Here is a 27,659-nt window from a genome sequence, read left to right on the forward strand (position 1 = left end):
CCCAATAACTTTGAACTATATTTCATCTTTGATTTTTTTCCTCCCTCACTTTCTCTTTCTCTCTCTCTCTTCTCTTTCTCTCTTTCTCTCTCTTCTCTTTATCTCTCCTCTATATTTCTCTCTTTCTCTCTCTTTTCTTTCTCTCGCTCTTTCTTTCTATCTCTCTTCTCTTTCTCCTCTCTCTCTCTTATGTTTCTCTCTCTTCTCTTTCTCTCTCTCTTCCACTTCTCTCTCTCTCTCTTCTCTTTCTCTCTCTTCCTCTTCTCTCTATCTCTCTTCTCTTTCTCCTCTCTCTCTCTTATGTTTCTCTCTCTTCTCTTTCTCTCTCTCTTCCACTTCTCTCTCTCTCTCTTCTCTTTCTCTCTCTTCCTCTTCTCTCTTTCTCTCTTTTCTTTCTCTCTCTCTTTTCTTTCTCTCTTTTCTTTCTCTCTCGCTCTCTTTCTCTCTCTTCTCTTTCTCCTCTCTCTTATCTTTCTCTCTCTTCTCTTTCTCCTCTCTCTTCCACTTCTCTCTCTCTCTCTTCTCTTTCTCTCTCTTCCCCTTCTCTCTCTCTCGCTCTCTCTTTTCTTTCGCTCTCTCTTTTCTTTCTCTCTCTTTTCTTTCTCTCTCTTTTCTTTCTTTCTCTCGCTTTTCTTTCTCTCTCTCGCTTTTCTTTCTCACTCTCTCTCTCTCTCTTCTCTTTCTCCTCTCTCTCTTCCCCTTCTCTCTCTCTCTTTTTCTCTCTCTCTCTCTTCTCTTTCTCTCTCCTCTCTCTCCCTTCAGTCTGTCTGGGTGTCCTCTTGCTGATAAGAGTCTTCGGTCCCTCATGGCGACCCACTCTGCTGAACTCAAGTATGTCTGTCTTCCACTGGGCTTTCTCCTTGGTTCTGTCACTACTGTACGCTAAAATGATCAATTCTATTTACTTCTATTTCTGCTGTTTTTACTGGGACTGTTAACATCACTGTTACTGCGTCTGCCCTTGTAATTCTCCTGCCCCCATCTCCGCTGACAACCCAGAACTCCTACACCCTCACACCCGTCAGTTGCTATGGTGCAAATGTGATGGTTCTATTTGTCGGTGCGCTGACATTTAACCCATTCCCCTTGATTTCCCAGGTGCCCCACACCAGGATGTGATGGTTCAGGACATAACACTGGAAACTACGCCTCCCACAGAAGGTACAGAGCTCATCAGTGAACTACCAACCTACGTCCACCGACCCTACCTACTTTCCATCTTGTATGGGAGACAGTCGTAAAACGACCTTCTCTCTCCCTCTCCCTCGCTCCTCCTTCTCACACACACAGACACACAAGGCCAGTGAAGCTTAGAAAGAGATCATGGCAGTTTCAGGCAGGACTCATACACTCACACACTCATCTGCAATTGTGAAAATCAAGTTTTATCTATTTTTGATATGCTTATCCTTTTAGCTTGGTTTTACTACTTTGTTGGATTTACTATTTAAAATAGCGGTTTTGGTTTATTTTATTTTAATTTAAAATGTTTCACTTTCTTTCGGGCATTAGAATAAAAAAATAAGATGCTTCCATATAATGTTCCATCCCTTTGTCAAACAGTAACGTCACCACCATAAAAGACGATTGTTCAAGGTGTTTTTCCACCCTTTTTTTATCGGCTTCATACTTTCTGTTTTCAGTTTGTCTGGGTGCCCCCGTGCCAAGAAAGGTGGATTAAAAACATCTCCCACCAAGGACGACAAGGAGGACTCCGAGCTCTTAAAGTTCGTACCACTAAGAAAGCCACGCCCTTTTTTCTTCCAATTAAGATATACGGTAAAAGTCACTTCCAAAAAAGTAAAGGCAGTCACCATGACCTCCGTGCAGAGGCAGGATGACCTGTCCCCAGTCTGTCTCCTAGAGATGACATCATCACAGCAGTACCACACCCAGACCAGCCTGAGACACACTGCGCTGCCTGTGCTGACTCATAGTACTGTAGTTCATCGTAGAGTATTGCAGTGTAGATCATGTCTCAAAAAATATTACATTAACATTTCTCTGAAATTGTCTCTTTTCAACTGACGACAGCTAATAAAAGACCTTGGTGTCTGTGTTTGTTGAATGTGCTTGCTTGGTTATGCTACCACAACATGATGCCAGGCAACAGGTACAGTACCTATAGTGAGGTACCTATAATATTAAACCTACGGCGATGAAGAAAACCTTTGTTTTTGGCCTCACAGTGAAATAGTGTTACATAGTGAAACAGTGTCACAGAGTGAAATAGTGTTACATAGTGGAATAGTGTCACACAGTGAAATAGTGAAATAGTGTGACACAGTGAAATAGTGAAATAGTGTCACACAATGAAATAGTGAAATAGTGTCACACAATGAAATTGTGAAATAGTGTCACATAGTGAAAGAGTGTTACATAGTGAAGTAGTGTTACATAGTGAAGTAGTGTTACATAGTGAAATAGTTACATAGTGAAATAGTTACATAGTGAAATAGTTACATAGAGAAATTGTGTTACATAGTGAAATAGTGTTACATAGTGAAATAGTTACATAGTGAAATAGTTACATAGTGAAATAGTTACATAGTGAAATTGTGTTACATAGTGAAATAGTGTTACATAGTGAAATAGTTACATAGTGAAATACTGTTACATAGTGAAATAGTGTTACATAGTGAAGTAGTGTTACATAGTGAAATAGTGTTACATAGTGAAATAGTGTTACATAGTGAAATAGTGTTACATAGTGAAATAGTGTTACATAGTGAAGTAGTGTTACATAGTGAAATAGTTACATAGTGAAATAGTGTTACATAGTGAAATAGTGTTACATAGTGTTACGTAGTGACATAGTGTTATGTAGTGACATAGTGTTACATAGTGAAATAGTGTTACATAGTGAAATAGTGAAATAATGTTACATAGTGAAATAGTGTTACATAGTGAAATTGTGTTACATAGTGAAATAGTGTTACATAGTGAAGTAGTGTTACATAGTGAAATAGTGTTACATAGTGAAATAGTTACATAGGGAAATAGTGTTACATAGTGAAATAGTGTTACATAGTGTTACATAGTGAAATGGTGTTACATAGTGAAATAGTGTTACATAGTGAAATAGTGTTACATAGTGAAATAGTGTTCCATAGTGTTACATAGTGAAATAGTGTTACATAGTGAAATAGTGTTCCATAGTGAAATAGTGAAATAGTGTTACATAGTGAAATAGTGTTACAGAGTGAAATAGTGAAATAGTTTTACATAGTGAAATAGTGTTACATAGTGAAATTGTGAAATAGTGTTACATAGTGAAATAGTGTTACATTGTGAAATAGTGAAATAGTGTCACATTGTGAAATAGTGTTACATAGTGAAATAGTGTTACATTGTGAAATAGTGAAATAGTGTCACATTGTGAAATAGTGAAATAGTGTTACATAGTGAAAGAGTGTTACTTAGTGAAATAGTGGAATAGTGTTACATAGTGAAATAGTGTTACATAGTGAAATAGTGAAATAGTGTTACATAGTGAAATAGTGTTACATTGTGAAATAGTGAAATAGTGTTACATAGTGAAAGAGTATTAAATAGTGAAATACTGTTACATAGTGAAATAGTGTTACATAGTGAAATAGTGAAACAGTGTTACATAGTGAAAGAGTGTTACAAAGTGAAATAGTGAAATAGTGTTACATAGTGAAATAGTGTTACATAGTGAAATAGTGTTACATAGTGAAATAGTGAAATAGTGTTACATAGTGAAATAGTGTTACATAGTGAAATAGTGTTACATTGTGAAATAGTGAAATAGTGTTACATAGTGAAATCGTGTTACATAGTGAAATAGTGATACATTGTGAAATTGTGAAATAGTGTTACATAGTGAAATAGTGTTACATAGTGAAATAGTGAAATAGTGTTACATAGTGAAATAGTGTTACATAGTGAAATAGTGAAATAGTGTTACATAGTGAAATAGTGAAATAGTGTTACATAGTGAAATAGCGAAATAGTGTTACATTGTGAAATAGTGAAATAGTGTTACATAGTGAAATAGTGTTACATAGTGTTACATAGTGAAATAGTGTTACATAGTGAAATAGTGTTACATAGTGAAATAGTGTTACATTGTGAAATAGTGAAATAGTGTTACATAGTGAAATCGTGTTACATAGTGAAATAGTGTTAGATTGTGAAATTGTGAAATAGTGTTACATAGTGAAATAGTGTTGCATAGTGAAACAGTGTTGCATAGTGAAACAGTGTCACATAGTGAAATAGTGTTACATAGTGAAACAGTGTTGCATAGTGAAATAGTGTTACATAGTGAAACAGTGTTACATAGTGAAATAGTGTTACATAGTGAAACAGTGTTACATAGTGAAACAGTGTTGCATAGTGAAACAGTGTTGCATAGTGAAATGATGCCAGCTGCTGTAATGGCAGTCTTACACATTCTTTTTTTATATTAAATTATGTTATAACTATATTTACCATACACTTTGTGCTTTACATAGTGAAATAGTGTTACATAGTGAAATAGTGTTACATAGTGAAATAGTGTTCCATAGTGTTACATAGTGAAATAGTGTTACATAGTGAAATAGTGTTCCATAGTGAAATAGTGAAATAGTGTTACATAGTGAAATAGTGTTACAGAGTGAAATAGTGAAATAGTTTTACATAGTGAAATAGTGTTACATAGTGAAATTGTGAAATAGTGTTACATAGTGAAATAGTGTTACATTGTGAAATAGTGAAATAGTGTCACATTGTGAAATAGTGTTACATAGTGAAATAGTGTTACATTGTGAAATAGTGAAATAGTGTCACATTGTGAAATAGTGAAATAGTGTTACATAGTGAAAGAGTGTTACTTAGTGAAATAGTGGAATAGTGTTACATAGTGAAATAGTGTTACATAGTGAAATAGTGAAATAGTGTTACATAGTGAAATAGTGTTACATTGTGAAATAGTGAAATAGTGTTACATAGTGAAAGAGTATTAAATAGTGAAATACTGTTACATAGTGAAATAGTGTTACATAGTGAAATAGTGAAACAGTGTTACATAGTGAAAGAGTGTTACAAAGTGAAATAGTGAAATAGTGTTACATAGTGAAATAGTGTTACATAGTGAAATAGTGAAATAGTGTTACATAGTGAAATAGTGTTACATAGTGAAATAGTGTTACATTGTGAAATAGTGAAATAGTGTTACATAGTGAAATCGTGTTACATAGTGAAATAGTGATACATTGTGAAATTGTGAAATAGTGTTACATAGTGAAATAGTGTTACATAGTGAAATAGTGAAATAGTGTTACATAGTGAAATAGTGTTACATAGTGAAATAGTGAAATAGTGTTACATAGTGAAATAGTGAAATAGTGTTACATAGTGAAATAGCGAAATAGTGTTACATTGTGAAATAGTGAAATAGTGTTACATAGTGAAATAGTGTTACATAGTGTTACATAGTGAAATAGTGTTACATAGTGAAATAGTGTTACATAGTGAAATAGTGTTACATTGTGAAATAGTGAAATAGTGTTACATAGTGAAATCGTGTTACATAGTGAAATAGTGTTAGATTGTGAAATTGTGAAATTGTGTTACATAGTGAAATAGTGTTGCATAGTGAAACAGTGTTGCATAGTGAAACAGTGTCACATAGTGAAATAGTGTTACATAGTGAAACAGTGTTGCATAGTGAAATAGTGTTACATAGTGAAACAGTGTTACATAGTGAAATAGTGTTACATAGTGAAACAGTGTTACATAGTGAAACAGTGTTGCATAGTGAAACAGTGTTGCATAGTGAAATGATGCCAGCTGCTGTAATGGCAGTCTTACACATTCTTTTTTTATATTAAATTATGTTATAACTATATTTACCATACACTTTGTGCTTTACATCTCATCTCTCTCTACAAGTTACATATCTATAGATATACTAATGTTTACCCCTCTCTCTCTGTCACTCTCTCTCTTCCCTACAGATGCCCTGTGCCTGGCTGTGACAGTCTAGGTCACATCAGTGGGAAGTATGCCACGCATCGCAGTGCCTATGGGTGCCCGCTGGCTGCCCGCAGGCAGAAGGAGGGGATGCTCAACGGTAACCCTTTCTCCTGGAAGGCCTTCAAGACGGAGGCCCCCACCTGCCCCACCCCCGACTGCGATGGATCAGGACACGCCAACGGCAGCTTCCTCACACACCGCAGGTAAGGACCAATCATAACACAGAACACAGGCCAGCTTCCTCACATATCGCAGGTAAAGGCCAATTACAACACAGAACACAGGCCAGCTTCCTCACACACTGCAGGTAAAGGCCAATTACAACACAGAACACAGGCCAGCTTCCTCACACACTGCAGGTAAAGACCAATGACCACACAGAACACAGGGCAGATTATTACCCCTGGTTGCATCATCAATCTAACTGTATCATTTTGTGTTTCATTCATGGTTTCAAATACTCAACTTTATGAAATGGACCATTTTTATTCCTCCTGTTTTGTAGTCTCTCTGGCTGTCCCAGAGCTTCCTTTGCCAAGAAGAAAGCCAAGTTCCCTGGAGAGGAGTACCTGAGTACCAAGTTCAGGGCCAGTGACGGTAAGAGCAAAACGGAATAGGAAACACCTTTATGTGGCAGTCAATGTCTAGTCAATACAGTATTTCAAACTGGGTTGTTTGTCCATTACCTCTGTGGCATTGTTCTTTTCGAGTTTTTAATAGTTGGTTTAATAAAATAATGAGTTTTTTTAATGGTGAGAGAGCGTTGCGTCTTTTCGTTTTTCAAACTATGATGTTGGTCCAGTTTTCCTGTTCTCTCTTATGACATCATGCGTCTCTCCCTTTCCATCCTGTAGTTCTGGATAATGATGAGGACATCAAGCAACTCAACAAGGAGATCAATGAGCTCAACGAGACCAACAATGAGATGGAGACAGACATGGTGAACCTGCAGACACAGGTGTGTGTGTGTGTGTGTGTGTGTGTGTGTGTGTGTGTGTGTGTGTGTGTGTGTGTGTGTGTGTGTGTGTGTGTGTGTGTGTGTGTGTGTGTGTGTGTGTGTGTGTGTGTGTGTGTGTGTCACATCCTGGCCAGTATATAAGGTTAATTGTTTTGTAGTTTGGTCAGGGCGTGGCAGGGGGTATTTGTTTTATGTGGTTCGGGGTGGTGTGTTTGTGTAAAGGGTGTTTGATTTAGTATTTCCGGGTTTTGGTTTATGTTTAGTTAATTCTATTGTTAGTCTAGTGTGTGTGTTTCTATGTTTGGTTGATTGGGGTTGGGACTCTCAGTTGAAGGCAGGTGTTGTCTATCTGCCTATGATTGAGAGTCCCATATATTAGGGTGTGTTTGTATGTGTTATTTGTGGGTGATTGTTCTGTGTGTAAGCCGTATGCTTTACCAGACTGTTTGTAGTTGTTCGTTCGTTTCGTTTTGTTATTTTGTATGTTCATGTTTGTAGTTAATAAAAATCAAGATGAGCATACACGTACCTGCTGCGTATTGGTCCTCCTTCACCGACGACAACCGTGACAGAATCACCCACCACCAAAGGACCAAGCAGCAGAGGAAGGAGCAGACGGAGTTCGAGTTGGACTGGCGGGAGAAGTGGACTTGGGAGGAAGTTCTGGACGGGGCCGGACCCTGGCATCAGGTTGGGGATTATCGCCGCCCGCAGTGGGAAATTGAGGCAGCCAAGGCAGAGAGGCGGTGGTACGAGGCCAGAGTGGACGCACTGAAGGAGATGCACGAGAGGCACCCCCAAGAAAATTTTGGGGGGGGGCACACGGGTAGTTTGGCTAGGCGAAGGAAGAGCCGGAAGCCAGCTACCCGTGGTTATATGGAGGAGCGTATGGGGTGGAGAGCGCTATGTTTCGCTGAGGAGCGCACTATCTCACCCATACGCACGCACAGTCCGGTGCGCGTTATTCCAGCCCCTCGCAGGTGCCGTGCTAGAGCGGGCATCCAGCCTGGTAGGAGGATGCCTGCGCAGCGCATCTGGTCGCCGGTACGCCTCCGAGGACCAGGCTACCCAACTCCCGCTCTACGCACGGCTACCATCAGGCCCCTGCACAGCCCAGTCTGCCCTGTACGAGCACCCCGCTCGTACAGGGCTACTAGTTCCATCCAGCCAAGGCGGGTTGTGCAGGAGGTAAGATCTAGACCGACTGTGCGCCTCCATAGCCCTGGGTTTCCAGCTCCTGTCTCTCGTGCGGACCCGGAAGTGCGTCAACCCAGTCCGACTCGTCCTGTTCCCGCTCCCCGCACTAGCCTGGAGGTGCGTGTTCATATGCTGGTATATCCGGTACCAGCACCACGCACCAGGATTATAGTGCGTCAGCCCGCCAGTCAACAGTCATCATCAGAGCTGCCCGCCAGTCAACAGTCATCATCAGAGCTGCCCGCCAGTCAACAGTCATCATCAGAGCTGCCCGCCAGTCAACAGTCATCATCAGAGCTGCCCGCCAGTCAACAGTCATCATCAGAGCTGCCCGCCAGTCAACAGTCGTCAGAGCTGCCCGCCAGTCAACAGTCGTCAGAGCTGCCCGCCAGTCAAAGGTTGTCAGAGCTGCCCGCCAGTCAACAGTCGTCAGAGCTGCCCGCCAGTCAACAGTCGCCAGAGCTGCCCGCCAGTCAACAGTCGCCAGTGAGGTCAGACTGCGCTGAACTGCCGGAGTGGCCAGACTGCGCTGAACTGCCGGAGTGGCCAGACTGCGCTGAACGGCCGGAGTGGCCAGACTGCGCTGAACTGCCGGAGTGGCCAGACTGCGCTGAACTGCCGGAGTGGCCAGACTGCGCTAAACTGCCGGAGTGGCCAGACTGCGCTGAACTGCCGGAGTGGCCAGACTGCGCTGAACTGCCGGAGTGGCCAGACTGCGCTGAACTGCCGGAGTGGCCAGACTGCCCTGAACTGCCGGAGTGGCCAGACTGCCCTGAACTGCCGGAGTGGCCAGACTGGCCAGACTGTCCCGAATGGCCAGACTGCCCTGAACTGCCGGAGTGGCCAGACTGCCCTAAACTGCCGGAGTGGCCAGACTGCCCTGAACTGCCGGAGTGGCCAGACTGCCCTGAACTGCCGGAGTGGCCAGACTGCCCTGAACTGCCGGAGTGGCCCGAGTGGCCAGACTGCCCAGACTGTCCCGAGTGGCCAGACTGCCCAGACTGTCCCGAATTGCCAGACTGCCCAGACTGTCCCGAACTGCCAGACTGCCCAGACTGTCCCGAACTGCCAGACTGTCCCGAACTGCCAGACTGCCCAGACTGTCCCCCGGCGATGCCAGACTGGCCCGACTGCCCCCCCGGCGATGCCAGACTGGCCCGACTGCCCCTCGGCGATGCCAGAGTGGCCCGACAGCCTGGAACGGCCGGAACCAGAGCCACCTCTAGAAATAGGTGGGTTGGGGAGGGGGGGTGTCGCACAGTGCCGTCGTTGACGGCAGCCACCCTCCCTTCCCTCCCTTTAGAAAAGGGGACTTTTTGTTGGTGTTGCTTGGTGTTATTTTTTGTTAAGGTGCTTCTGGGGTAGCACCTTTAAGGGGGGGGTACTGTCACGTCCTGGCCAGTATATAAGGTTAATTGTTTTGTAGTTTGGTCAGGGCGTGGCAGGGGGTATTTGTTTTATGTGGTTCGGGGTGGTGTGTTTGTGTAAAGGGTGTTTGATTTAGTATTTCCGGGTTTTGGTTTATGTTTAGTTAATTCTATGGTTAGTCTAGTGTGTGTGTTTCTATGTTTGGTTGATTGGGGTTGGGACTCTCAGTTGAAGGCAGGTGTTGTCTATCTGCCTTTGATTGAGAGTCCCATATATTAGGGTGTGTTTGTATGTGTTATTTGTGGGTGATTGTTCTGTGTGTAAGCCGTATGCTTTACCAGACTGTTTGTAGTTGTTCGTTCGTTTCGTTTTGTTATTTTGTATGTTCATGTTTGTAGTTAATAAAAATCAAGATGAGCATACACGTACCTGCTGCGTATTGGTCCTCCTTCACCGACAACAACCGTGACAGTGTGTGTGTGTGTGTGTGTGTGTGTGTGTGTGTGTGTGTGTGTGTGTGTGTGTGTGTGTGTGTGTGTGTGTGTGTGTGTGTGTGTGTGTGTGTGTGTGTGTGTGTGTGTGTGTGTCACATTATTGAGTCAATATCTAACAGTTTAACATTGTGGTTTATTGCAAAATGACTGAGCTCAAGTAAATGTATATACAGAATGTGTAAATAACTGTTGGGCTGTGGTGCAGATCTCATCCATGGAGAAGAACCTGAAGAACATTGAGGTGGAGAACAAGCTGATAGAGGAGCAGAACGAGGCTCTCTTCATGGAGCTATCTGGCCTCAGCCATGCCCTGATCCGCAGCCTGGCCAACATACGTCTCCCACACATGGTGAGTTCTATACACTTACATACAGTACAGAAACAGCTGTGGCTGAGGCTTGAACATGCAGACGCAAACTAATACACACACTAACACAAACTAATACACACACACACACTGACAGAAACACACTAACAGAAACATATACTGTACATACAAACTGAAATTCCTTGTTTTCACATCACAGCAGGAGCCAATCACTGAGCAGAATTTCAACAGCTATTTGAGCACCCTGACTGACATGTACACCAACAAGGAGTGCTTCCAGAACCCGGAGAACAAGGCGCTTCTGGAGAGCATCAACAAGGCTGTGAAGAGCATCAAGGTGTGAAAACCTCCAATGAGGAAGAAGAGTGAAAACATGTAAAAGGAGAGGAGAGATGGAGTCAAGAGACCACAGTATATTTACCGAGAATACAAATACAAAAAAGGGCATTCAGGTTTTACAAACGACAACTTAAATTAAACCCAGGGAGCATTCTGTAAAGAAGAAAAACTTAACTAGGACCAAAATCCAAACATGCTGCTGCTGGGATCGGAAGGAGGAAGTGGAACGGAACCAAATCCTTCAGTTTGAATTGATGAAAGAAAATCTATATCTGGGGTTTTGTTTGTTTGTTTTATGTTATCTTTGTCGTTTTTCATGTCTGTCCTGTTTTGGAGGTATCTCATTGACTGTCCCATTCAAGCTTTAGTTCAGCAACAATTTGGAGAAGAAAGAAAGAAAGAAAGAAAGAAAGAAAGAAAGAAAGAAAGAAAGAAAGAAAGAAAGAAAGAAAGAAAGAAAGAAAGAAAGAAAGAAAGAAAGAAAGAAAGAAAGAAAGAAAGAAAGAAAGATGGAAGTAGTGGGTCTGATCTGCCTACATGAGGTGAAGAAAACCATTGAGGAAATAACAAAAACCAAGCCGAAAAAACGCCAACATTGTGTCCTAGGGAAGACACTAAGGCTTCAGAAAGGTTGCTCTGGGGCAGGATAAGGAGAGCGTGCTTGTGAGCGCTGCAGCAACCCCTATTGAGGAGAAACTAATGGAAAATCACTGAACTCTGAGGTCTTCTTGAGCAATGGTTCATGTACTTATTGTTGTTACTACAGCAGCAAGATGTCAACACGGCTCTATGTCTCAATTCAGCGGAACAACTCTTCAAATGAAGATTAAGTCACAAATCACTGGGGAGTTTTTCTCTTCTGAAAATCAACAGTACAGCCTGTACTATATTTTTAATGGAACAACTGGTGTATGAGAGCAGCAAATGCAGCCTTTTTTCTTTGAACTGAATGACGATAGTAACGGTCAATTCCTGTTAGTTATATCAATAGTTTTTATGAACATAGAAATTGCACTTAATTTCAATAAATAGTTTGTGGTACAATAATTCTTGTTATATAAATTATAAAAAATTGGTGAATGCTCAAAATTGTAATTTATTGCCATTTTATGTTAAACTACTTGTATTTATTTAATGTTATCTATTTATTAACTTTATTTTATTGTTTTGTGAAACACAAAATGCAACCCTGCTGGTCTATCATGGCCATAAAGATTTTAAACAGGGAGTCTTCTACATCAATATTTAAAAATCTATACAGATAACTGTTCACACTTAATTATTTTATATATCTTATTTTATTTTAAATATAATTTTTTTTACATTTTTAAGTGCAGATATTTTATAACTGACAAAGTTTTGATAATTTTATAAAACTGTTTTCATTTCTGTTATTTCTGTTATGATAAAGTATCTTCGGAAAATCCACGGCTTAAAAAGAAAGTATGTATTTATTATTTATTTAATATTGAAGAAATTGACTGTCATATGGTTGTATATTTATTTAGTCATTTCTGTGTGTGCTGTGATGGCTGAGTCTTAGTAGTCTTAAAATCCATTGCTAATATTTCAATAAAGAAAAAAACATGGTCCGAAAGAAAATAATAGAATATTGTTTGATTTGCTTTCATAGATATACCAGCAGTTCTTCCTAAGCAGAATAACCAACAAAAGCAGTCAATGTTCTGTTGGTATCAGATTGTTTTTGTGTCAACAAGGAATTGTTTGTGTTTTGTCAGGAAAAATAAGACCAAGAAAATAGAAGGATAAAATGTTTCTTCCCCGAGCGCTTTGTAGTGGCCAACACTGGCTAACCCAAAACATCTTTACTGTACCAGAGATGTTTTAATGCCTTTTGATCAAATATTTTTCTCTGTTTATTCTTTTCTCTAAATGTCTCGGGCAGAAGCTCCATAGAGCTCTGTTCCAGTGTGTTCTAGAGCTCTGTTCCAATGTGTTCTAGAGCTCTGTTCCAGTGTATTATAGAGCTCTGTTCCAATGTGTTCTAGAGCTCTGTTCCAATGTGTTCTAGAGCTCTGTTCCAGTGTATTATAGAGCTCTGTTCCAGTGTGTTCTAGAGCTCTGTTCCAGTGTGTTCTAGAGCTCTGTTCCAGTGTGTTCTAGAGCTCTGTTCCAATGTGTTCTAGAGCTCTGTTCCAGTGTATTATAGAGCTCTGTTTCAGTGTGTTCTAGAGCTCTGTTCCAGTGTGTTTTAGAGCTCTGCAGCAATGTGTTCTAGAGCTCTGTTGCAGTGTGTTCTAGATCTCTGGTCCAGTGTGTTCTAGAGCACTGTTGCAGTGTGTTCTAGAGCTCTGTTCCAGTGTGTTCTGGAGCTCTGTTCCAGTGTGTTCTAGAGCTCTGTTGCAGTGTGTTCTAGAGCTCTGTTCCAGTGTGTTCTAGAGCTCTGTTCCAGTGTGTTCTAGAGCACTGTTGCAGTGTGTTCTAGAGCTCTGGTCCAGTGTGTTCTAGAGCTCTGTTCCAGTGTGTTCTAGAGCACTGTTGCAGTGTGTTCTAGACTAGATGTCTGGGTCTAAAACACTTTAAGGAAAAACTAAACTATCAAGGAGAATGACAACTAATATCAGATCCACTTCTACGCCCATGTAGCCTTATTTTAGATTTCATTTGTTGATGCACAAAGTGCCACAAAACCCTCACTTTCTTTCCTGGTTCTTTGCATTCTGCAATGTACAATGTCTAGTCACGTGACATGACCAGGGCATCAGACCGAGAGTTGGGATTGTTTCAGATGCCTTTGTTTCTTTGCCAAGATGGCCATAAGTACACTGTATATACATTCTGTATAAATAGAATTTTAAAAGCTATATGAATAGAAACATGCATATATTTTTCCAGTGTAATTGTTGCCTCTTTTCCTCTTCTGTTAGCTTATCAGAGGAACTACACATGTCTGAGAGTTGTGACGAATTGAGGCGGATATGACTGTGGCTTTTTAGGTTTCCTTTTCTATGGATTTCTCTATCTTTGATCCAGACATGGTGAAAATGCTAACGCATGTTGTAGTGAATCTGAAATGTCTGTAATCTTAACTAAATGGTTGGCTCTTCGTTCAAGTGTCCTGTGAGTGAGTTCATGCATAGAGGCCTCTTCGTAGTGGTCACATTGGCGCTATATTGTGCAGTACTGTGTCGTTGTGATAAGGTTATGATAAGGTCAGCTCTCAAACACAGATCACAATGTTAAAAAGCCAATAGGGAAAATGTAGTACTTGCTCTGAGTGATCTGTTGCAGCTAGTAGGAGACTCTTTGATAATCTGATGAGATAGCCTAGGGGGAGACCCTGTGATAATATGATGAGGTAGCCTAGTAGGAGACCCTGTGATAATATGATGAGGTAGCCTAGTGGGAGACCCTGTGATAATATGATGAGGTAGCCTAGTGGGAGACCCTGTGATAATATGATGAGGTAGCCTAGTGGGAGACACTGTGATAATATGACGAGGTAGCCTAGTGGGAGACCCTGTGATAATATGATGAGGTAGCCTAGTGGGAGACCCTGTGATAATATGATGAGGTAGCCTAGTAGGAGACCCTGTGATAATATGATGAGGTAGCCTAGTGGGAGACCCTGTGATAATATGATGAGGTAGCCTAGTGGGAGACCCTGTGATAATATGATGAGGTAGCCTAGTGGGAGACACTGTGATAATATGACGAGGTAGCCTAGTGGGAGACCCTGTGATAATATGATGAGGTAGCCTAGGGGGAGACCCTGTGATAATATGATGAGGTAGCCTAGTGGGAGACCCTGTGATAATATGATGAGGTAGCCTAGGGGGAGACCCTGTGATAATATGATGAGGTAGCCTAGTGGGAGACCCTGTGATAATATGATGAGGTAGCCTAGTGGGAGACCCTGTGATAATATGATGAGGTAGCCTAGTTTGAGACCTTGTGATAATATGACGAGGTAGCCTAGTGGGAGACCCTTTGATAATATGATGAGGTAGCTTAGTGGGAGACCCTGTGATAATATGATGAGGTAGCCTAGTAGAAGACCCTGTGATACTATGATGAGGTAGCCTAGTGGGAGACCCTGTGATAATATGATGAGGTAGCCTAGTGGGAGACCCTGTGATAATATGATGAGGTAGCCTAGTGGGAGACCCTGCGATAATATGATGAGGTAGCTTAGTGGGAGACCCTGTGATAATATGATGAGGTAGCCTAGTGGGAGACCCTGTGATAATATGATGAGGTAGCCTAGTAGAAGACACTGTGATAATATGATGAGGTAGCCTAGTGGGAGACCCTGTGATAATATGATGAGGTAGCCTAGTGGGAGACCCTGTGATAATATGATGAGGTAGCCTAGTAGGAGACACTGTGATACTATGATGAGGTAGCCTAGTGGGAGACCCTGTGATAATATGATGAGGTAGCCTAGTGGGAGACCCTGTGATAATATGATGAGGTAGCCTAGTGGGAGACCCTGTGATAATATGATGAGGTAGCCTAGTGGGAGACCCCGTGATAATGTGATGAGGTAGCCTAGTAGGAGACCCTGTGATCATATGATGAGGTAGCCTAGTGGGAGATCCTGTGATAATATGATGAGGTAGCCTAGTGGGAGACCCTGTGATACTATGATGAGGTAGCCTAGTGGGAGACCCCGTGATAATGTGATGAGGTAGCCTAGTAGGAGACCCTGTGATAATATGATGAGGTAGCCTAGTTGAAGACACTGTGATAATGGGTAGTGTAATTAGCTTTCAGCAAGTGTAATGAAACTCTCTCGTGTATTTTTTTTAAACCATTGAAAGTGCCAGCATTTGAGTATGGACTTCTAATAGCACACTGGGTTATGGCCACTAGCAATGTACTGGTACTCACCCCAGCAGAGTGAGAAAAAGAGAAACAAAGACCTGCATATTTACCCTGTTTGTGTTTTAATGTACAGTACCAGTCAAAAGTTTGGACACACCTACTCATTCAAGGGTTTTTCTTTATTTTTACTATTTTCTACATTGTAAAATAATAGTGAAGGCATCAACACTTTGATATAACACATATGGAATCATGTAGTAACCAAAAAAGGGTTAAACAAATCAAAATATATTTTAGATTGCAGAATCTTCTAAGTAGCCACCCTTTGCCTTGATGACAGCTTTGCACACTCTTAGCATTCTCTCAACCAGCTTCACCTGGAATGCTTTCCAACAGTCTTGAAAGAGTTCCCACATATACTGAGCACTTGTTGGCTGCTTTTCCTTCACTCTGCGTTCCAACTCATCCCAAACCATCTCAATTGGGTTGAGGTTGGGTGACTGTAGAGGCCAGGTCATCTGATGCAGCACTCCATCACTCTCCTTGGTCAAATAGCCCTTACACAGCCTGGAGGTGTGTTTTGGGTCATTGTCCTGTTGGAAAAGAAATGATAGTCCCACTAAGCCCAAACCAGATGGGATGGCGTATCCCTGCAGAATGCTGTGGTTGCCATGCTGGTTAAGTGTGCCTTGAATTCTAAATAAATCACAGACAGTGTCACCAGCAAAGCACACCCACACCATCATACCATCCACATCCTCCTCCATGCTTCACGGTGGGAACCACACATGCAGAGATCATCCATTCGCATACTCTGCATCTCACAAAGACACGGCGGTTGGAACCAAAAATCTCAAATTTGGACTCATCACCAAAGGACAGATTTCCACCGGTCTAATGTCCATTGCTCGTATTTCTTGGTCCAAGCAATTCTCTTCTTATAGGTGTCCTTTAGTAGGGGTTTCTTTGCACCAATTCGACCATGAAGGCCTGATTCACGCAGTCTCCTCTGAACAGTAGATGTTGAGATGTGTCTGTTACTTGAACTCTGTGAAGCATTTATTTGGGCTGCAATCTGTGGTGCAGTTAATGATAATGAACTGATCCTCTGCAGCAGAGGTAACTCTGGGTCTTCCTTTCCTGTGGCGGTCCTCATGAGAGACAGTTTCATCATAGTGCTTGATGGTTTTTGCGACTGCACTTGAAGAAACTTTCAAAGTTATTGAAATGTTCCGTATTGACTGACCTTCATGTCTTAAAGTAATGATGGACTGTCATTTCTCTTTGCTTATTTGAGCTGTTCATAATATGGAGTTGGTCTTTCACCAAATAGGGCTATCTTCTGTATACCACCCCTACCTTGTCACAACACAACTGATTGGCTCAAACGCATTAAGAAGGCAAGAAGTTCCACAAATTAACATTTAACAAGGCACACCTGTTAATTGAAATGCATTCCAGGTGACTACCTCATGAAGCTAGTTGAGAGAATGCCAAGAGTGTGCAAAGCTGTCTTCAAGGCAAAGGGTGCCTACTTTGAAAAATCTCAAATATACAATATATTTTGATTTGTTGAACACTTTTTTTTGGTTACTACATGATTCCATATGTGTTATATCAAAGTGTTGATGTCTTCACTATTATTCTACAATGTAGAAAATAGTAAAAATAAGATAAAAACCCTTGAATGAGTACGTGTGTCTAAACTTTTGACTGGTACTGTAAATCTAAACACTGTTTGAGATGAATAATTCCCTTTGCATCAGTGTCCGGGGGGTTTGATTCAATTAATGCTATCGCGTTTTTATGCATGGCAGTAATACTTTTCAGACCAAAATCTTTTGACCCTCCCCTCTATTGTTTTTATAGAGGGGATGCAGATTTTGGCTCGCAGGTTACTGGAAAGAACTGACTAAATCTACATAATAAATACGATACTAGGGCATTAGCCAAAGCTTGCAGCGATAGCAGGGATTGGATCAAAGCCCTCCAAGTGAAAAGAGAGGAACGTGTGGGAGTGGAGATTGATTTGCAGCGCTAGAGGTCTCCCTCTTGGTTTGAGAGAGAGAGGCGTTTGTTACATAAATATGTGTCCATCACTCAGAATGTCAAAACCTTTAAAGGCTTCTCCCCTTTTGTTTTGTGTAACCTTTCCTCAGGAAGGAGTTCTTGATACATTTGATTAAGAAAGCAGCTTATTCTTCCACCTCCCTTTAATGCACATGTATACTAAACTACAAGAGTATACAGATTATGATTATTCTCATATCTTATTCGATATGGTATGACCCCTTTTAAACTGCTTGAACTACACTGAGATGTAAGATTAAATGGCTAAATGACAGTCCAACACATTTATAAAGCTAGGTACAGAACTTAATCTAATCAAGTGTTAACAACAACAGCTTGTTCATTTGATAATGAGTGATGAACATATTCTTCATATAAGGAGTTTATGTCTTCTGTATTTGTAATGTTTTAGTATTTTTCTAAATGGCCGATTGTGATGGGATAGAAGCACTGAACATTTGGGCTGTGTCAAATTGGCAGAGTAGAGTGTGTGACTGGTTTTGGTTAAACACATGGTCATGTTACGCCAGCCAATGTAATGCTGTGTTGACAGTTTTTATTTATAAACACTACATTTGACTACATGGATGATAATGTTCATGTCTACGTATGAGACAGGATGGAGGAGCATGGTGACATATTGTACCATGGCATGTAAAATGATCCATTTCAGTTGGTAGTTGTGAATGGATGTGGTCTCATGTAGTGGTTGTAAAAGTACAGCGTTGCATGTGAAAGCTATAAATCTCTGTTTGCTCGGATCAAAAGTGATCACACACCTGTGAATCGCCCTGAATAATACAGAATATAAAACCAATGATCTAATATCTCAGTCTGTGGTAGGCCAGGGTATACAAAGATCCTTAATAGCCTCTCTTTAATGACCTTTGCCCTTCCTTCACCAGTTAAATTGAGGACAGACAGAGTAGAGTACCCTGTAAACATGAGGAAAGATAGCCCAAAGCTCCCTATTCTGAGATTGGTACTGTACACATCTGGAGGCCCCTGATAATGGTCCCCTGATTCTGTTCTGTCCAGCAAAGGGAGGGAGGGAGCCAATCATTAGGTGCCTATACTTCAAACATTATCACCCAATTTAAAAAAACACAAAACATAACAAATCAAAGTAGATCACATACATACCCCACTAACATTCCCAGGAGAAAATCCTATCTGGTAGAATGGTAAAAGGTGTCATTTAGCTAATCAAACCAAAACAAACTCTTTCTGTAGGTACTGTAGCTTAAAGCTGTGTGCTTTTATCATGTGTGCCTTTCTCGCTCCACTCATTGCAGGCAAAGGTATGTTTACATTTGAAGAAGCTGGCTCAAATCCTGCTCAGGAGGTTGGCAGGGGTGAAGACAACATTTTCAGGGGGTCAGGGAGGATTGGGGGGGGGCTATTTAAAAAAAGAAAAAAAGTGATTAAATGTGTCTTTGACAGGCAGGAGAAGATACTATTGCTGTTGCCGTGGTGACACATTCATGTTGTTACAGAGACACAAAACATCAATATGATATAATGGTAAAGAAACTGTGATCTAATTACGATGATTCAGGTACCCAACTGCATGGACAGTTTCTGTAAAGGAAATATCAAAATGAACATAAACTTTATTATAGATAATGCATTAGTGTGTAGGGCATTATTTTGAAAAAAATGTGGAAGTCTCTGTACATATTTGTATTAAGGAACAATGTCATTGTTGTTGTATTAAAGAACATTTGAAAAAACGTTTGTGACTAAATCCACAGCCAAGGGTTGCCCTGCTAGCCCATTTTTACAGAGATGAGCTATTTTTACTGGTGATTTTCTAGGCATTGATATTATTAATACCCTTTTGAAAATTACAAACTTCCAAAATTACAAGCACTTCCACAATGATAGATAGTAAGGATTTTTGTTACTTTTGTAGAGGTGGTTGTTCTTTTGCTACCATTTTGTAAAGCAGGACAGGCCTTGGCTGTATGGCCTCTGGGTCTCCTGTTTTCTTTTGGAAGTTTACTCTGTAGTTGGGCTGAAATTGTGACTCTGTGTTTGTGTACTTGTGTACATGTTCCCTTGTTCCTGTGTCAGTATTATAAACAAGATAAGTGATGTCAGTTATTGTGGGGGTATCAACCATGTTATCTATGAAAAACATGAATAAAGAATTATAGACAAGTGCATCGGTCGCTTGCGTTAATTGGTGTGTGTGTGTGTGTGTGTGTGTGTGTGTGTGTGTGTGTGTGTGTGTGTGTGTGTGTGTGTGTGTGTGTGTGTGTGTGTGTGTGTGTGTGTGTGTGTAGATGCCATACAATGTAGGCTATGGGTTGCCAGAGAATAAAAGAAAAGAAAAACCGTCTCTCTTGTTTTGTCGTTTGCCAAAATGGAGGACAGTGTTTGATGACAGGCTGCACGGACATGGTTGAGCACTGCCATCTGCTGGTCTACATGGAATCTCAAATAGTGTGCCACAGTCACATGACATGTTTGAGTCAGATATTTGCCAGGTCATTATTGTAAATAAGAATTCGTTCTTAATTGACCTGTCTGGTAAAATAAAAGTAAAATACATTTTTTGTCAGTGAAATCTCCTCAGACTCCAGTAGCCAATTTTCTATAACATGAACAAGCATGAACTACTATAACCTTTTAAAAGGCATGTTGCTGTCTGTGTATACATAGAAATATAAATTACTATATGCTATTTATCTTAGGCTACTATAATAGAACAGACAGCATACATTATTCAGCTCTGATAAAATATGATTTGCTTCATGTCCACATCCTGGTTCAACCCTAACCCTAACCTTAACCCTAACCTTAACCCTAACCCTAGCTTCATGTCCACATCCTGGTTCAACCCTAACCTCAACCATAACCCTAACCTTAACCCTAGCTTCATGTCCACATCCTGATTCAACCCTAACCTTAACCCTGGCTTCATGTCCACATCGTGGTTCAACCCTAACCTCAACCATAACCCTAACCTAAACCCTAGCTTCATGTCCACATCCTGATTCAACCCTAACCTTAACTCTAAACCTAGCTTCATATCCACATCCTGGTTCAACCCTAACCTCATACCTAGCTTCATGTCCACATCCTGGTTCAACCCTAACCCTAGCTTCATGTCCACATCCTGGTTCAACCCTAACCCTAGGCCTAAACCTAGCTTCATGTCCACATCCTGGTTCAACTCTAACCCTAGGCCTAACCCTAGCTTCATGTCCACATCCTGGTTCAACCCTAACCCTAGGCCTAACCCTAGCTTCATGTCCACATCCTGGTTCAACCCTAACCCTAGGCCTAACCCTAGCTTCATATCCACATCCTGGTTCAACCCTAACCTCAAACCTAGCTTCATGTCCACATCCTGGTTCAACCCAAACCCTAGGCCTAATCCTAGCTCATGTCCACATCCTGGTTCAACCCAAACCCTAGGCCTAAACCTAGCTTCATGTCCACATCCTGGTTCAACCAAAACCCTAGGCCTAATCCTAGCTTCATGTCCACATCCTGGTTCAACCCAAACCCTAGGCCTAACCCTAGCTTCATGTCCACATCCTGGTTCAACCCAAACCCTAGGCCTAACCCTAGCTTCATGTCCACATCCTGGTTCAACCCAAACCCTAGGCCTAACCCTAGCTTCATGTCCACATTCCAGCTCAAACCTAATCCTAAAGATCAATATAAAGCTCGCATTCAACTGATTGATGTGCTATATTAATCAGGAGTGATGAAATATGAGCAATCATAGCTGTTGTTGTTAACACTTGATTACATTTTAAAAAATCACAGTTTTTCTATTCTATTTTGTAAACATCTAGCAGCCTGCACCACATTCACTTTGGTGTACATTTACAGTTGGGCTTGTTCAATTACTATATTGTATGTTCAGGCCCATTATTTACTTTATTGTATCAATCAATAGCCAATCAAAATGTTAATTAGATCTACATTGCTTTTGCTGACGTATAACGTAAGCGCGTCGACTGGTTGAACGTTTACGTCTCAAATCAAATGGTATTTGTCACCTGCGCCGAATACAGCAGGTCAATACTTTACACTGCAATGCTTTCTTACAACCCCTTAAACCAACAATGCAGTTCTAACAAAATAAAAGTTAAGGAAAAAATTTACTAAATAAACGGAAGTAAAAAAGTAACACAATAAAATAACGAGGCTATATACAGGGTGTACCGTTACAGTGACAACGCGGGGGTACAGGTTAGTTCAGGTCATTTGTACGTTGGTAGGGGTAAAGTGACTATGCATAGATAAACAGCAGTGTACACAAATCTAAACTATTTTTTTAAAACCTGAAACGGAGTAGCCATTTGATGAATTGTTGAGCAGTTTTATGGCTTGGGGGTAGAAGCTGTAACGTTTTGGGGGTAGAAGCTGTAACGTTAGCGCCTAGCTAGCACTAGCAGTGAACTGTCTGAGCGCTACCGAACAAAAGCCTTAAAACAAGCTGATTTATAGCGGCAATCGGTATTTAAACACGGAAAAATTGATTATCAAGTTCTAGGTAATTATATCTTCCAATTAACGTTATGTTGGCGTGTGTCTGTCGACCTTGCCTAACGTTAGTCCTGAATCTTTGTTGTTCTGCCTGCGTGCGTGGAAGACTCAGATTACGATGTGTCGTTTTTTCTTCTTCAGATTGCCAATGTGTCAACCACGTAAAAACTATTTAGATACTAACTAAACCACTTAATTGACATGATCTAACACGTTTGCATATTTGTTGTGGATATTTTGGACTCAAAATTGAGTTAGCTTGCGCAAAAAATAGTAACCGCAACGTGTCTCACGAAGGTCATCGAGTGCACGATGCATATGGGGGTAACGTTGTAATTTTGACATTTCTTTCTGAACGGAATGTTGTTTTTAGCATGGTGTGGTTGTTTTTCAAGCTTTGTGTTAGAAAACGCAGCGTTCTTTTACAGGAAATAGTGTACTTTTCTCCTTAACACAAGGCAAAGGTCCAAGTCCTACAGCGCCATCTTATGGTCCTGTATTTGTAATCTCTGTTGAAAAATAAATTCATAATGTTATTCAGAAATATTCATTATAATCGAGGATTTTCTCAAATCATTTATTGTGCTTAAATTAGTCATTTGGCAATCAAACACAATGTCTGTTTGGGCATCAAAGGAACTAAGCATTATTAAAGTGGCCAGGCTCCTTTGTTCTCTATTGCTTTATGACACAGCAGGCCCACTCAACATTTGGCTTGTCATGTCCTCATTGGTATTGTTCGCAGGGTCAGGCCACAGGTACAGCACTCACACCTAATGTGCTTAGGAAGTCAATTCATGAAGCACTTTCAGTATAAGTCATTGGAAGGCAAAAATAGGATTATTTTATTCTGAAATGTACAAAATATGAAGTGGAGGATGATGTTTTGTTAAAGTGGTTGCAATGCAACAAACTCTTTCAATTCAATTGTACACAACCTGTTTCTGCTCTTCAGATAAAGACTCAGAAGTTCCCTTTCTCTCTTGCCAGTCAAGATGGGAGGAGCTGTGAGCGCTGGCGAGGACAATGACGAGTTGATTGACAACTTAAAGGAGGCGCACTATATCCATTCGGACCTGGTGGAGCGGGCCTTCAGGGCTATCGACCGGGCCGACTACTACCTGGAGGAGTACCGTGACAGCGCCTACAAGGACCTGGCCTGGAGGCACGGCAACCTCCACCTATCAGCCCCCTGTATCTACTCTGAGGTGATGGAGGCCCTGGACCTGCACCCTGGCCTGTCCTTCCTCAACCTGGGCAGTGGGACTGGGTACCTCAGCACTATGGTGGGACTCATACTGGGTGAGTTGCTGTAACTGGTTTAGCCAGCAGCATACCACCCTGCATCCCACTGCTGGCTTGCTTCTGAAGCTAAGCAGGGTTGGTCCTGGTCGGTCCCTGGATGGGAGACCAGATGCTGCTGGAAGTGGTGTTGGAGGGTCAGTAGGAGGCACTCTTTCCTCAGGTCTAAAAACAAATATCCCAATGCCCCAGGGCAATGATTGGGGACATTGCCCTGTGTAGGGCGCCGTCTTTCTGATGGGACGTTAAACGTGTGTCCTGACTCTCTGGTCACTAAAGATCCCATGGCACTCATTGTAAGCGTAGGGGTGTTAACTCCGGTGTCCTGGCTAAATTCCCAAGCTATCCCTCATACCGTCACCTGATCATGCCCAGCTTATAATTCTCATCCCCCCCCCCCCTCTCCCCTGTAACTATTCCCCAGGTTGTTGCTGTAAATGAGAATGTGTTCTCAGTCAACTTACCTGGTAAAATAAAAAAATAAACACTCTGGGCCTGGGTGAGTTACTGTAGCAAACAGTACAACCACTCTGGGCCTGGGTGAGTTACTGTAGCAAACAGTACAACCACTCTGGGCCTGGGTGAGTTACTGTAGCAAACAGTACAACCACTCTGGGCCTGGGTGAGTTACTGTAGCAAACAGTACAACCACTCTGGGCCTGGGTGAGTTACTGTAGCAAACAGTACAACCACTCTGGGCCTGGGTGAGTTACTGTAGCAAACAGTACAACCACTCTGGGCCTGGGTGAGTTACTGTAGCAAACAGTACAACCACTCTGGGCGAGTTACTGTAGCAAAGAGTACAACCACTCTGGGCCTGGGTGAGTTACTGTAGCAAACAGTACAACTACTCTGGGCCTTGTTGGAAAAGGGAGAAATCAGCAGGCCAACTGATTGGAAAAGTTGATTGAAATGTATTGTGGATGTTTGTTCTTTTTCTGTTGTAATCCTGGTTCCAGGTCCATTTGGTGTGAACCATGGGGTGGAGTTATATGCTGATGTGATTGAGTATGCCTATCAGAAGCTAGACTACTTCATCAAAACCAGCGAAAGCTTTGACAAGTGAGACTCTTTATCTCTGATTGCCTTTCCAGTCTACAGCAGCCTTGAAGTTCTCTCTGTCAGTAGACATGGTGGCTAGTTGAATGTCAGGTGGGAGTGTGTAGCCTGTAAAATAGATTGTTTTTGTCTTTTAGTTTATACTGTATTTGTGTTTTTAGGTTTGAGTTCTGCGAACCTTCTTTTGTGGCGGGGAACTGCCTGGAGATCCCTCCTGAGAGCAGGCAGTATGACAGGGTGTACTGTGGGGCGGGGGTGCAGAGAGACCATGAAGAATTCATGAAGAACCTGCTGAAGGTGGGGGGTATTCTGGTACTGCCCCTAGAGGAGAAGGTGTGTATACTCACACTAACTAGATTTCCATCCAGCCTTTTTATGCGACTAAAGCACTTGTCGGATAGAAAATGTCATGACGGGCCAAATTTGTCGGTAAACTCAGCAAATGTCGACAAAATAAAATACGCTAGAGGTGGTGTGATCTTTTTGTCTGTAAAATGTATTATGCGATAAAAGGCGGTGAAAGTGCCATATGCCCTAACACGACACAGCTGATTGAAATAACCATCTCATCATCAAGCTTTGATCATTTGAATCAACTGTGTAGTGTTATGGGTAAAAACCAAAACGTGCACCCAGGGGTGGGGGTGGCAAGACTGTGTTTGGGGAAACCCTGCCCTAATGTACCCTCATCTTGTACCCCTTCCTAGCTGACCAAGATCAGGCGTACAGGCCAGAGCAGCTGGGAGACTAAAAAGATCATTGCTGTGTCCTTCGCTCCACTGGCACTGCCCCAACATAACACCAATGGCGAACCCAAGACAGTCCCACTACGTGAGTACCTTGTCAGTTTGGGATTTTATAACATAAAAGTCAGAAGAGATGAGTGAAACACTATAGAGAAAAAAACCCAGACGTTTTGATCACCATCCAAAGCATACTAACGTTCTCTTCATTCTCTCTCCTTTCTGATCTCTGGTGACCCACGGAGCAGCCATGTTTGAGGTGCGGACGCTGCAGGAGCTGGCTCGTATAGCCATCCGTCACACCCTGAGAGTGACCACGGACAACGGGGAGGGTCAGCCACGGGGTCAGGGCTCTTTTGGAGGAGGCAGGGGCCTGGGGGTCAGTGGGCTCCACAAGTACGGCCCACGTTTTAAACGCCGGCGTGTTCACCGCCGCCACTGCACCTCTGTAGTACTGGCACACAAGCGTGTGGTGAGCAATGCTGACCCCACCCCTGCTCCCCTGGACAACAACAACAATAACCACGGGGGGCAGGAGGATGGGCAGCGAAGGGCAGCCCGGGAGGAGGAGGAGGAAGCAGAAAAGGAGACAGGGGAGCTACTCCCAGCAGAGCCACCTATAAACATCCTGAGAGAGAGGATTCTCGTTTTGCCCCTCCCGGAGCCTCTGAAGATGTACCTGCTGTACTGCCGGGAGAAATGACTTCTCCACAGATACAGCACCCAGCAGAAACCAACAGCCCCTGACTGGGTTTCTGTTACTGACTGGGTTTCTGACCCCTGACTGGGTCTCTGTTTCAGGCCCCCGACTTGGTCTCTGTTTCAGACCCCCGACTGGGTCTCTGTTACTGACTTGGTTTCGGACCCCTGACTGGGTCTCTGTTTCGAACCCCTGACTGGGTTTCTGTTACTGACTGGGTTTCTGACCCCTGACTGGGTCTCTGTTTCGCTCCCCTGACTGGGTCTCTGTTTCTGCTCCCCTGACTGGGTCTCTGTTTCCCCCTGACCCCCTCCCCTGACTGGTTCTCTGTTTCGAACCCCTGACTGGGTCTCTGTTTCGCTCCCCTGACTGGGTCTCTGTTTCGCTCCCCTGACTGGGTCTCTGTTTCGCTCCCCTGACTGGGTCTCTGTTTCGCTCCCCTGACTGGGTCTCTGTTTCGCTCCCCTGACTGGGTCTCTGTTTCGCTCCCCTGACTGGGTCTCTGTTTCGCTCCCCTGACTGGGTCTCTGTTTCGCTCCCCTGACTGGGTCTCTGTTTCGCTCCCCTGACTGGGTCTCTGTTTCGCTCCCCTGACTGGGTCTCTGTTTCGCACCCCTGACTGGGTCTCTGTTTCGCACTCCTGACTGGGTCTCTGTTTCGCTCCCCTGACTGGGTCTCTGTTTCGCACTCCTGACTGGGTCTCTGTTTCGCACCCCTGACTGGGTCTCTGTTTCTGACTGGGTCTCTGTTTCTGACTGGGTCTCTGTTTCTGACTGGGTCTCTGTTTCTGACTGGGTCTCTGTTACTGACTGGGTCTCTGTTACTGACTGGGTCTCTCTCTCCCTCTCTCACTGTTTCTTACTCAATTCCTTTCCTGTCACTGTAAGAAGGAGACATATTTGATCAGTATGGGAAGGGTTTCACCTTGGTGATAGAAAGGCGTCTCTAGGCTCTCTGGTACTCAGTAACTTAGCTTTCTCAATGGTGCAGATGTTTTAGACAGCCAAACAGATCAATTATGTGAATGGATTTTTTTGTTGCAGTAGTTCGGAAGGGAGGATCTTTGTGATTTCACGTTTTCACTCAACCCAACAGAAGTTGTTTCCCCCTTAAGCTGTGTGTGAGAATGGGATCCATCATATTTTCTGTGCTGAGTGAGGACTAGACTAGATCTATGGTGATGTCTGTTATCTGGTTGGAAGACCTAGCTCTACTTATTGGACATCACCTGCAGCCACATGACCCAGAGCACGTTGGTCCAGATCTTCTCTACTACGAGAGACTGGAAGAACCATCTGAGATTGCTATCGAGCCTTGTGCTTCATAAATGGAGAGACGATGGGATAGTGTCAGAGAGGAGGAGAAAGTTTGTCATTTCAGTAGTGTCCAGAAGCCAGAGAGATGTTTGACCTCTGAAGAGAGGTGGTGTCTGTTTATGAGATGTGTTGTGACACTGATGACCCATGATGCCTGTGGTTTAGAGACACTTAAAGCGATATTATTGTTTGACTCTATTTTGTTAGCAGACTGGCAGTGGATATTAGGTGTTGTTTGAGTTAACTTTCTTGATAATAAATGCAGGAGACACTATGATGCCATGATCATGTCCAGCAGACGTTTGTTTGAACATGACAGACTAGGGTTGACCATGCTTCTTCCATTGTTGTGATGGATTCTGCTCAAATTCTCTTCTTTTTGTAAATGTGTTTACTCTTCCCTCTAAAATGGTTCAGTTCCATTTTTAATTCAGTCAATTCTGGAAAATCATTTAAATTTGATTCATAGGTAGATAAACTGGGATTTTTTTTTTTTTTCATGA

At 42.4% G+C, this 27,659-nt stretch overlaps 2 protein-coding genes across 17 annotated transcripts in view; both read left to right on the forward strand.

Annotated features, from left to right (window-relative positions):
* LOC106566409 (myelin transcription factor 1) overlaps positions 1 to 19,690 on the forward strand; it is a 152,045-nt gene extending 132,355 nt beyond the window's left edge. For 3 of the 12 annotated variants that reach the window (XM_045692920.2, XM_045692919.2, XM_045692921.2), the window contains 8 exons: positions 763 to 831; positions 1,099 to 1,161; positions 1,644 to 1,727; positions 5,967 to 6,188; positions 6,491 to 6,582; positions 6,840 to 6,943; positions 10,208 to 10,351; positions 10,530 to 19,690. In XM_045692920.2, coding sequence (XP_045548876.2) covers positions 763 to 831; positions 1,099 to 1,161; positions 1,644 to 1,727; positions 5,967 to 6,188; positions 6,491 to 6,582; positions 6,840 to 6,943; positions 10,208 to 10,351; positions 10,530 to 10,673 — 922 coding nt within the window. In that variant the 3' untranslated portion in view covers positions 10,674 to 19,690. Of the gene's footprint in view, positions 1 to 762; positions 832 to 1,098; positions 1,162 to 1,643; positions 1,728 to 5,966; positions 6,189 to 6,490; positions 6,583 to 6,839; positions 6,944 to 7,441; positions 9,635 to 10,207; positions 10,352 to 10,529 lie in introns of those variants that run through there. The other 9 variants (XM_082959827.1, XM_082959829.1, XM_082959832.1 and 6 more) reach the window with 7 other exon arrangements.
* A 1,890-nt stretch (positions 19,691 to 21,580) lies between these two features.
* LOC106566428 (protein-L-isoaspartate O-methyltransferase domain-containing protein 2) lies at positions 21,581 to 25,978 on the forward strand. Of its 5 annotated transcripts, none has more exons than XM_014134453.3 (6): positions 21,581 to 21,739; positions 22,992 to 23,338; positions 24,298 to 24,400; positions 24,559 to 24,730; positions 25,105 to 25,228; positions 25,389 to 25,978. In XM_014134453.3, exons 2-6 carry the CDS (start codon positions 23,032 to 23,034, stop codon positions 25,841 to 25,843), a joined length of 1,161 nt encoding a protein of 386 aa, XP_013989928.2. In that variant the 5' UTR covers positions 21,581 to 21,739; positions 22,992 to 23,031; the 3' UTR covers positions 25,844 to 25,978. The 5 variants fall into 5 exon arrangements, with proteins under 5 accessions (XP_013989928.2, XP_013989926.2, XP_013989930.2 ...); XM_014134451.3 differs by lacking the exon at positions 21,581 to 21,739 and adding an exon at positions 21,746 to 22,043; XM_014134455.3 differs by lacking the exon at positions 21,581 to 21,739 and adding an exon at positions 21,746 to 22,043 and having other exon boundaries at positions 23,027 to 23,338.
* The last annotated feature ends 1,681 nt before the right edge of the window (positions 25,979 to 27,659 follow it).

This window comes from Salmo salar, chromosome 13, assembly GCF_965601325.2.
Source record: "Salmo salar chromosome 13, fSalSal1, whole genome shotgun sequence".
NCBI classification, from domain to species: Eukaryota; Metazoa; Chordata; class Actinopteri; order Salmoniformes; family Salmonidae; genus Salmo; species Salmo salar.

What these genes read in the sequence shown, in the direction of transcription:
- LOC106566428 (XM_014134453.3), top strand. Translation starts at nt 23,032, where the DNA reads ATGGGAGGAGCTGTGAGCGCTGGCGAGGACAATGACGAGTTGATTGAC. An exon ending in TATGGTGGGACTCATACTGG is followed by an intron (nt 23,339 to 24,297) that starts GTGAGTTGCTGT and finishes TCCTGGTTCCAG; the next exon opens with GTCCATTTGGTGTGAACCAT. An exon ending in ACCAGCGAAAGCTTTGACAA is followed by an intron (nt 24,401 to 24,558) that starts GTGAGACTCTTT and finishes TTGTGTTTTTAG; the next exon opens with GTTTGAGTTCTGCGAACCTT.